This window comes from Centruroides sculpturatus, unplaced genomic scaffold (genome assembly GCF_000671375.1).
Source record: "Centruroides sculpturatus isolate CEXI.00-Female unplaced genomic scaffold, Cexi_2.0 scaffold2645, whole genome shotgun sequence".
NCBI classification, from domain to species: Eukaryota; Metazoa; Arthropoda; class Arachnida; order Scorpiones; family Buthidae; genus Centruroides; species Centruroides sculpturatus.
In genome coordinates, this window is record NW_019386732.1 from 1 (window position 1) to 12,336 (window position 12,336).

Here is a 12,336-nt window from a genome sequence, read left to right on the forward strand (position 1 = left end):
CGTGCTCATTTAAACAAATTGTCGCGAAACCGGAACTTTAGTAATGTGAATTCTTTTTGATAGAAAATGAAGGTAAATCTTGTGAAAAAATTTTTTGTTCTTGTTGATGACATGAGTCGCAACGAAGACTTGAATTTTGTAACTTTGTTGAGATGAGGAATTGTGTTTTGTCAGCACGAATGAAATGTGAAGTCCAGATTCACACATCCGTTATACAAAGCCAAAAATTGTCGCGAGTCAGAGACAAAACTTCAGCTAGAAAAACATTGTCGCGAGAAACAATCAAGCGAAATCTGTCATAGATTGAGCGATTCATACAGTCCAAATATGAGGAAAATTGTCCCTCCTTTTTCAAATGCGCGAGACGATCTTCTGTCACAAGGAAAAGTAGCAATCAAATCACCCGACTCAATCGAACATGCCGATATTAGGAGAAAAATGTCGAAGTCGTCATCAAAACCAAGCATCAAACATTCAACAGAATCGAGGGAAATGTCCCCTCAGAACTATGTGACCTTGATTTGTGGTAATATGCATCGGAAACCGATAGCAGAAACTGTCACACGTTCAAAAGACGGATGCCCGGAAAAAGCGCTGCCTGCAGAGGATGACGAGGTTGTCAGATACCCACCATTCATGCAGACATCTTTTCATTCCCCATCCAGTACAAAATGGAGAACACTCCAAGGTACTCGACAAGATTCTCTTGAGAGAAAGACAGACGCACTACGAAAGGAACGTGACCATTGGACATAAAGTCAACACTTCCACGTGTCCCGGAAGTAGCAAGCAAAAAGAAAAAAAAAAAACTCTCATTTTCTGAGTGACAGACAGACCAGACAAACCCCTTTTAGGCCTTTTTGAAAGAAAATTGAAATCATAGGGAGTGATATGGATAGCTCAATCTCCAAATGAGAAAATTTTATGTTGTCAAATGAATACGTACCTTGACAGAAGTCAAGAGATGTTACATGAACTCATCAATCAATTGAAGTTTTCTTCGATCAAATGATCTGTTGAAAAAAAAACATTTCGATGTAACGCGAGATCACACACAAGTGAAAGAATAACGAAACTGTAGACCAATGTTGATGATATGTCACTTCTGTAGAGACGGAAGCATGGACTGACAGCTTCCAGAGCTGACAGGTAAAATGTCGCTAACCTCGAAGCCACATTTTAAAATGGCGGGGAGCCCTGTGAGGACCCAAAAATGAGTCAAAATTAAATAATTATTATTAGAAATTTATTAAAACGAAACTAGAAGAAAAAATCGTCTATTGTTAAAAACCGATCAAAGATCGAATTAGTTGTGTTAGTCATATGAAACCGCGACGAGAGAAAAAAACTTTATTGATGTAAACCGAATGTAATATTTTTAAATGATTAATTAATAATTGTAAGCAAACGATCTCCAGTAGAGATGGACCTTTGAAAAGTCGTTCATATGCACATAATTAGAACATAGAAATTTGGAAAAGAGGAAAGATTAATGACGAAAAAGGACATCGCGTCGTGTCGTTAAATTTCAAAAACGTCACAGACTAGACAACAATGGTGGAAAATATGAGCGCAAGTTTCAAAGTTCCATCAACATTTTGCAGCCAGAATAACGGATGGTGTCAAGTAGATTCTTCAAGGCGGATCTTTCTCGTGACTCGAAAAGGAATCGTTTTTCGCTTAGAAACAGACGAGGGAGCCAATCAGAAAACAAATTAGAGAACGGAGATTGATATAATCCCCGATCTTCAAGGACAGAGGGACTTCTTCCGTAAACTGTGCTACTGAGTACTTGCACTCCAAAAAGTCCGGAGCGAAAACTCTCTGTGTGTGTCGACGCACAGAAGACGCAGAGTCCGCACAAGTGTCCATCGAAAGAGCCGTGCCGCCGACACCTCCCGACAAGTCTCCTTACCTGCCGCAGCCCCGGGGCCCATCTCCGAGTGACGAGAGACAAACATCCACGACGTCCAAACAGTCGACTGTATCTAGATAATTCTAGTTCCTAGGTGTAAGTTTAATTTTATGTATAAAATAAACGGGTTTTTGTTAGATTCTTGTCATCTGTGTCTCCTCCACCACACCCACACGCGTTCGACCCTTGATCATTCTGACGCGGGATTAACGATCCCCCCCCGGAAGTCGGCGAACTTTCACTGGTGTCCGAGAGTGGAATAAAAAGTTTCCAATCTCCACCAGGTCAGCGAACTTACATACAAACTTCCAGTCTGGACCAGAAGTCACGTGATTTCAGTTTAAAATTTTTTTTTGAGAACAGAGTTAGATAGCTACTGGTATGATTCAGATGTTATCAGGAGAAGTATGATTTGTAGGGGCAAGATATCACTAAAATTCAGATCAGATATGGAAAGCTTATGGAGACCCCAATTAACTATATACAAACTTCTGGTCTGGAGTGGAAATCATAATTTTATTTAAGTTAACAGATGATTAAAAATTGCAGCCCAGCATTATGACAACGTCACAATAAATAATTTTTGTATAATTTTCTTTACCTTCTTGTAATCAACTTTCATCCACATGTAATGGATAATTATTTAACAATAAAATTTTATAGGTTTTTATTTCATTTTCTTTAAGTAGTAAACAACAACATACAACACCAGGTATAGTCAACAACATACCTTATGAACTGATGAGCAGTGTGCAAAGAAAAAAACAAAATGAAAATTCACCATGAATGTTTTCAAACTCCCCAAGTTCTTCAGGCGTTAAATGGATGTTCGATGGAATGTAAATGCTTTGGAATACAACCATTTGAACAATCATTCAAATCAGATGCATACAAAATTTTAAGAGTAATGTCACATTCAGATGTCTAGCAGAGACCACTGATGTCAATCAGTGCCTGCCAGGTCATCGACAAAACCAGCTCCTCTTTTAAAATTTCTTGTGCATCAGATTCAAATGGTTGTATTCCAAAGCTTTTATGTTCCATTGGACATCCATTTAATGACTGAAGAAGTACTCTGGGAAGTTCAAAAACATTTGTGGTGAATTTTTGTTTTGTTTTTTCTTTGCACACCAGTCATTGGTTCATAAGTTACATTGTTCATTTTCTTTAACTTCAATAATTCTGAACCATAATCTATAAATTTATTTATATTACAATCTTTTACAAATTTTTTAATGTTAAATTGATTATTAATCAAAATAATTGTGAAGTCCACATAATTTAAATCATTTGTGTTCAACATCTTATTCTCATATATTAATAATATGCCATTAACATCTCATTAATGTATGACACCATCAGTATTCATGATACTGCTGGATATCTGGAATTTTCTCTAAAGAAATTTTTAGAAACTCTAATCTAATATTATTTTTATTAGAATATTGATAATCATGAGAAAATGAAATTTTATTGGTTGGGCAGCAATTTGAAAAAATTGTACTTATTAATTATCACTGTCATCTGTCCTTCTTTAATCTTGAGAATGGAGTTATATAGAAATCTGAGACCAGATATGGAAACCTTAGGTGCAGGAGGCCTTGATTAACTATACTTGATTAACTTCCAATGCATACTGGAAACCACATTATTTCAAATCAAAAATTTTCCCCTGAAGGGAGTTAGATAGATGACCAGCATGACTATTGTTAACAGGAAATGTATGATGTACTATACAGAGGCTTGTTAACAAGAAAAGTGTGATGTACAGGGAACAAGACACTACTAATTTGAGTTGGAGTGCATATATTTTAAATTAAATAAATTAAAAAAATATGATTAAAAATTGCAGCTTGGCATTGTGACAATGTCATAATAAATAATTGCTTATTACATTTAAATTTAATTAATTTTTCCTTTTTATATTGAATTCAAAAGATAATATACTATGTACTGTACCTGCATTAATCTTATTATTTATTATTAATATACAGTTAACTCCCACTAACTCAGATTGATAGAGGGTGTAGGTCAGGGGTGGCCAACAGTTTTTGCCCCTGGGCTGAATTGGAAAAAAAAACTTTTTTCATGGGCTGCCAGAGGCTGCCCTAGGAAGATTTTGAGGTGGTTGAGATCTCATTGTGGTGTCACCCCATAGAGACTAAATTGAACATCGCAATTACAGATACATTTTCACATTATCATGCTTTATTAATGTTCTATGCTGTATTTAAGAGATTTGTATGGAGAGTTAACTCTAAACGCACAGTGAATTGTTGTTGATCTTTTTTTTTTAGGTGTTAGAATTTTTCACCAATCTATTCTGACTTGAATAGCTGATATTGAAAGATTAATCACAGGCCACATAAATCCATTACATGAGCCATATCCAGCCCGTGGGCTGTATGTTGGCCATGCCTTGTGTAGGTTATCTCATTTAGCACGGCATGTTTTCTGATGACATGGAAAAAGACAATGTGGATATACAGTACAATAATTTATTAAAATAGCTCTGTACAGAAGTTTTACTGAGCTTTAGTAGGTTAAACTGCTCAATTTATGAATATAGGAAATGAACTCAAAAAATTTCATGATAGTACAGTATATTACAATGTACAGTCTAGTAATTTACTAATTACTGTAATATAATGCACAGTATTTCAAAGGCTTCCATATATCAAAAGCAGTTGTTAATTATGAATTTGTTATAATTATAATTTTTCTATTGTTAAGAAATTTTAAATTACTATACAATATTTCAAAAACATTTGTCTGAGTTATACAAAGTCTTAATTAATGGGGTTTACCATATTTCATTATTCCTTATTTTTTGTTTTGCTAAATAAATGTAATTCATAGAAGACTACTTAGTTTCTTCCTTGTTTGAGTTTCAAGTTTTCTTCAATAACTTAGTAAAAATTTGGAAATTTTAAAAACTATATATATGAATTATGACTATAGTCTATTTACTCTAACCTAATGCATGGCTAGGGGAAGAGATTTGGTTGCCTTTTCTCTCTGCTGGGCAAAATATATCCTTCCACAGTTTCTCATTCTTGTAACATGACAGATCAAAAACTTAGTGAAAATAAGTAAATATTAAAGAAGTTTTACATTAAGAGATTAAAATATTTATTCAGCTGAATAATTAATTAAATTCATGTAATCAATTTCCAATTAAATCCTTCACTGGTATTGCTAATATCAGACATATTAACTGTGAAAAATGAACAAGGGGCAGATCATATTGCTATTCAACCAATCATTGAAAACACAGTTAATTAAAATACAAAAACATCAAATATATATATACTTTTCTCTATTTGTAAGTTTCATTCCTTCAATTACTACCACTGACAATGAAATAATTTTGAAACACATCATTGTTTCTTATGAATATAAAGTTTTAGAGGGAACTATTTCTTGTGAAAGAGATGCCCAAGGTTAGAATAAACAGACTATATATTTAAGTTTTAATAAATGAATTCTAACCAGTAGAAGTTCATTCATCTGGCACCCAATAATCTGGAAATTTCTGATGATAATCTGATTTGCTAGTATTTTGAAAATTAAAATTTGCAATTTATCATCTTCAGACTGATCAGAGTGTATGTAAACAATAGTATGTGCTAGTACAAAGTGTACAGTAATGTTTACAGCATTTGGATTACTTATAACTGATAAAATTTTTCAAAAATGCAAAAACTTCTAATAATCTGGCCCCATTCCAATCTCATAGGTACCAGATTAACAAACTTCTACTGTAAATTACATTTAAGTTAATATTTCAAAGAAATAAAATGAGGTTTTCTATATCAGATAACATCTTTGTAAAAAGTATATTGAAGAATAATTCTGTAAATTAATTATTAAAGACTTTTTTCTATTTTATTAAATTTTTGGTATAGAATTTTAAATAATAATAGCTTAAGTGAATGTAAACAGTCACTAATATTATATAGGAAATTGAACTAAAAATAATTACAGTAACTGATTTGTAGAAGGAATTTGAAATTTTCTCTTTTACCAACATTACTAGTAATAAAGAACATTTTCACTTATTATTAGTATTTTCTGTTAAAAATGTTTGAAGATAAATATAAAAGAGTTTCAGCAAATGCCTTCATTCTGCCCTCTCAAGAGCTGGATTCAAGTCGGGAATTTTCATGAGTATGTCCTAGATATGTCAGCTCATGGCTGTCCCCATTGTTGGTATGATGAAATATAAGATGAGTATGATTAAAAGGCCTCTTAGTGCCATAGGGCGGAGAAAGCTAAAGAAAAAAGATTTTAAATCAATCTTTAATTTTGATATTGTTTAAGTTCATGAAAAAATCAAATGTCTTGAACTATAGCATAGTATCTTTTTATGGTTTAAAATTGCTATACTTAATAATTATCCAAATATATTATCTGATATTTTAAATTATTATATTGAAGGCACTCAATTTTTTTCAGAAAGAGGAGGAAGCTTTAAAGTTAAAATTACAACAGGCTTTGAAAGCAGCAGGTAAATAAATAAAATTTAACTAATTAATGATTATTGTATATGTAATGTAATATATAAAAAAGCTGGCAAGGACTCTTCCATGACTTCCCTAATTTATAAAGTTAAAGTTAGGAGTGGTGCTGTCTGTTACAAGATTTTATTAAAAAGCAATTTTATATTACTAATTATTATAAAAAGGCAAAAAGCTTATTTTGGAGTAGGTGTAAATTGGAGGAGTTTTATGTTAAGCTATTGACTTGCATAAAGAACTGTATCATTATGGAGGGATTTATTGTTAAATTGATAATTGCTGTGCTAAGATTTGATTATATGTATATATATATATACAGTATATTTTGTATGCTATACATATTTTTTAAAGGAAAACCTAATATGGAAGTTTAGAATAGTAAATGAAAATAAAGTAAATTCCTGATTATTTATCATTTTCATTTAGAAAATTTATCAGACTTCTTGTAGTGGGGAGAGAATTCTACTTTGGTATTTATTTACAAACCCAAATAATCAAGAAGGCAGTTTTTTTAGCCATAAAGGATTTTCTAAATTGTTTAGCTAAATTCAATAGAAAGAGTCTATGATTTTTCTACTTTTATTGTCAATTTTTCTGTCTGACTTCTTAAAAGTAAATGGATATTTATTAATTATTATAAGTGTTAAATGAAGAATGTAAGTCAAAAGCATAAATGTCATTCGAATAGTAAGTTTAAATGGAATAGATTATACTCAAAATTAATTGATTATAATGTGATTTATCAGATCTAGACTCCATATCATTGATTTAGATATTCTTTGTCCAGTGAAAATACAAACGTTTTTACTAATAGATGTCTAATTTTAATATAACATGATACTGTAATATGGCAGTTTCCAGTTATCTGTCGACCACTTGCAGATTCCTATATATAGGCATGTTATGTATTTATATATATGCTTGTAGTTGAATGTGCTCTGTCAGGGAAGTAACTTGTAATCATACTGATCATGTCAATCAATAATAAGTAATGTTCTATAATGAAACTTGTAATTCTATTAGTATGTTTTTAGGAAAACAAATGTATGTTACTAGATATCTTCTGAATGTTTTTTGTGTCCTTGAGGGTCCACAAGTCCCAGTTTGGAAAATGTTGATATAATACAATATCTGTTAAAATCTGTTTAAATAGATGTTTTATGTCAGTTCATTAATTCTGAATATTATTTACTTAATGATGGAGGCTTAATGTTTTATTTGTTAATGAATGTAACTAAAAAATTACTAAATAAATTGTATAAGTTCAACATTGTAAGCTAATATTTACATTTTTCTTAAAAAATTAGCTAATGCAGATGCAGAATTGAGAGAAAAAGGTTTATTACAAGATACCACTCCAAGTCAAAAAACAAATGTTGCTTCTGTTGCAGAACAAATTAAACGTGCTCATGCTATAGAAGATATTAATTCACCCACTTTTACTCAACATTCCTTTGTATCAGGACATTCATCTACAAAATCAAAAGTAAGAAGTATATTATACTAATTTAATATATTTAAAAGTTTTTTTAATTTAAGTTTTATTTAATAATAAATTTTAAAATAGAAATCTACAGACAATAATGGAGATATTCATACAGCAGCTATGTTTGGTTTGACAACTTATCCTCCTCTTTCAACAGAAATACCTGTTAGCAATACAGGTATGAACAAATCAATGCGTGATGTATGGAAAAATGATCCAGAGAAATTAGCACATGAAAATGTAAGATGGTTATTATTTAAACATAATTTTTTTTAAATAAAAATATATAATTTTATTTTTTATTTCAGCTTTTCGAAGATTTAGAAATAAAAACGGAAAGATGGAAGAAAAAATTAATAGCACTTAGGAGGAAAAAATTGAATACAGAACAGTTGAAATCTATGTGAAAATTAAACATTATATTAAGTAATTTGCAGAATTTATTAATTATATAATTTTAAATCAATTATTTAATAATTGCATACATGTAATGACAATTTTTGTATAAATACAAATCACTTATAAAAAATATACAACTGTAAAAAGTTAGCATAATTAGCAGAATTTATAACAATGTGGTTATATAATTATTATGATATTTGTTGAAATTATAGTAAATATCATTTGTATAGAATCTAAATATTCTATACTTTTAAATTTCTATTAGAAGTAGAATAATTATATATCTGTGTTTGAGTAAATTCTGCTGTGTTGGACATTTTCACAAGTGTGTACATATTCATCTATATAATAATCCATAACAAAAGTTGAACATAAAAATTTTAAAAATTAATAAAAAAAAACAAAAAAAAATAAATTATGCCTAGAGTAAATTTTTATCATTACTGTTAACAAAAATGCAAAACTTGAATATAACAGATTTTACAAAAATTATACACATCTTATATTTTTAACCATTAAACAAATATCCACTGTATCAAGAAATTTTTTGCTTAAATTAAGCATTAAAAGAAGTTAATTTTATATGAGAAAAATATTTATCAATATATGAAGCAAAATTTGATGAGAAGGCCAAATAATCAATTTCATAAATAATACTCAGTATATTTATAAAGAAAAAAAAAGTTGATGCTAATTGTCAAAATTACTGAATTGACTTCAAAGAAAATTTAATAAAATTATTAATTATAGTTAACTTTGATTGCGGTCAATAGCACAAATGATTATTATTATGTATCTTATAAAAATATTTTAAGATAGATTAGATAAGAAAGAATATCTTGTATCTTATCACTACATAGATTATAAATCTATGTAGTGATAAGATACAAGATTTATACACACACACACATATATATATATATATGTGTGTAAATGTAATGATAGTTTATCTGTAGTTAATGTATTTTAAGTACAAAAGAAAATTAACTACAGATAAACTATCATTACATTTTTGTCAAATTATATGCTAAATTTACAAAAAATTAAAACCTTTACTATCCAGTATAAAATTTACATCAGAACAAACTCTTTTGGCTAATTTAATTAGCCATTATCAGGCTAATTAATTTAATATTTGAAAACTTTGATTATAAATCACATGCACTCAGTTCAGAAAATTATTTAAACTTATAAACATTGTATGCATTCTTATGTAGTTTTCAAGCATTTGATATGGCTTACACATTCTCTTTAGCTGTATTTATGAATCACAAGCAATTTGGAATTCTTGGCTAATGCTGGATTATTTTCATGGGTTACTTTTTTGATTAGCTTACTTGCAGATGCCTTATCCCAAAAGACCATGTTATCTCACTGGGCCACAGATGCTATGATGAATGTCAAAAAGATATTTTTCCAAAAGTAATATTCATGTACCTTAATTCTCATCTTAAGGGATTTAAAAAATTGTTTTTGTATTCAATTGAAGCCTGATGATGGCTATTCTTAAAACTTTCTTATCCAGTTATATTTACATTAGATCTTAAGATATTAAACCTAATGAAAAATCATAATAATTAATTTATGTTGACATTTAAAAGAACTGGGTGTTTCACTTACAAAAATGCTATTAACAAATTTCATAACAATTAAGCATCAATTAAGCACAAGAAAACTTGCTATATAATACAATCAAATTGGAATTAGCAGAACAAATGAATCAAAATATCAGAGATGATTATTTTTTATAAAAAATTTATGTTGAACTTTTTATAAAATACAGCACAAATATTGGAGCTAAATTCATGAAATTATGTAGACAGACATACAGAAATATATGGCATTGCTATTGATTATCATTAATTTGAATAAAATTATCTTGATTCATTATAAAATAATTTCTTACATTTTGCTTTTAAAAATTTCTTTATATATTTTTAAATATGTACAGTACATGTCATTTATAATTGAAATGAAATCATGTAGTTACCATTTGATTTCATTTTAAATTTTAAATTAGATGAGCTCAAAATAAGTAATGATCTTTATAATTATTATTTATATATAAATACAAAAATAATTACTGGCTGCTAAAAATTATGAATCTTAAATTTGATGTTACACATTTGATATTGATTATTTATAATTAAGCTATGTAATAATTTTTATATCTAAAAGCAAATTTCTGATCAAAACACAAAAACTAATTTTAGAAATAATAAATTTTGAGTGTATATGTTTTAGGCCACTAATATATTAAACCACAGCTTAAAAGTTTTAATATATTAAAACACAAGACATATTATAGTAAACAATTTTCAAGTGTACAGTATTTATATCTTCATGTATTTTCTTTTTCTGTTCTTGCAGTAGACCTTTTTCTTCTTTTATATTTTTAAATGAAGAGCACTGATGTAAGTAAATCTATTATTCAATTTTTTCTTTAATCTTGGAAAATATTTTCTTCTAATTATCCAAAGAACAACTGAAAGTAATAACAACATATATGAGATTAAATTTTATATGACTTTTAGCATTAAGTATTATTTATATTCATATTCGTATTTATTAGTATTGTTTCCTATAAGACAAATGCAAACCATTCAATCCTGTAAAATAGGAATTTTAGTTTTGTTTCTGCTTTCTGTACTTTTTGGGTAAACATTAGCTAAATGAAAAAAATTAAATCATCTTAAATATCAGACAAATTCACATTCAATGTATATTATATAGTGATTAAAATTTCTATTCACTATGCTATATCTTTTAAAATATACAAATTCTCTTTTTAAATTAATATTTACAAATTAACAGTGTACACATTTATTGAAATATAACTATATTTTTATTCAAAATAAATAAATACAATGCTGTTTAAAAGGTGGCAAGTTTAATTATTTAGCAGCTATTAAAAATACTTTCTTCATTTACATGATAAAATGAAGGACTAAATAAATACCATCAAAAATATGAAATTAAAGAATTAATATGTAAGAAACAAAATCAAGACTTTAGAACTAAATTAAACAATCTTACTTTAAATCAAAATGTATAGAATTAATGAATTGTTTAATCAAATCCATTCAAATCAAATCAAATATTTGAACATCAAAATGATTGATGTTCAAACATTTTATTCTTTATACTAATACAATCATTTATGTATTATTAACGACTTATTGTATTGTTTTCCTATTTATAAGAGAAGACAATGTAAAAATTACTTACTAAAATTAATCAATTTAGATGAATCTGAAATGAAAAATTTGACATATTATTCTCAATAGCAATTCTTAGATATATTATTCTCATAGTAAATATCAAAAAATTTTATATAGCTGTCAAAAATCACACACTTAAAAAAATACCAGTTTACAGTCCAAAAGCATCTATTTTTTGATGATGATGATAAAAATTATACTTTTAGAAACAAAGTGAATTTTTTTGACAAAACTGTGTATTAAAAACATTTGACAAAACAAATGTATTAAAAAGCTAGATTATATTATTTTATAACAATCATAAGAATTCAAAACTAAGTAAGAAAATACAATTTTTTAGAATTTTGAATAAGCTTATGGCTTAATTTCATGAGGTAGAGCATCCTTTTCGAATTGAAGATGTTCAATCTGTCCTTCAAATAACCTAACTGTTTCATTAAAGGCATCTAATTCCTATTGTTTTAATTCAATCTCTTTAATAAAAACCATTTTCTTCTTAAAATACTGGAGTAAATTAACAGTCATAACAAAAATCATTATAGCCAGTAATTTTATGTTAAAGTCCAATCACTGTCTACAAGGATTCAAGTTTATAATTGTTCAAAATTGTTCAAAACTTTCCTGAAACATTCCTGAAACTTGATTTGTGATAGCAAGAAGAATAGTTTAACTCAGGCAAAAGATACTATCTATCCATGCCTAATGTTAAACTATAGATCTTACTATGACATTGATAAATCAATTAATCACCTGTAAAAAAAAATAGAGCACACAAAAAATATAAAATAATAA

The 12,336-nt window shown here is 28.3% G+C and overlaps 1 protein-coding gene across 1 annotated transcript; it reads left to right on the top strand.

Moving 5' to 3' along the window:
• The first annotated feature begins 20 nt into the window (after positions 1-20).
• LOC111615686 (serine/Arginine-related protein 53-like) lies at positions 21-8,328 on the top strand. The gene is made up of 7 exons (XM_023357117.1): positions 21-806; positions 1,790-1,943; positions 2,602-2,665; positions 6,374-6,425; positions 7,743-7,921; positions 8,003-8,161; positions 8,230-8,328. Exons 1-7 carry the CDS (start codon positions 608-610, stop codon positions 8,326-8,328), a joined length of 906 nt encoding a protein of 301 aa, XP_023212885.1. The 5' UTR covers positions 21-607.
• Positions 8,329-12,336: the final 4,008 nt, after the last annotated feature.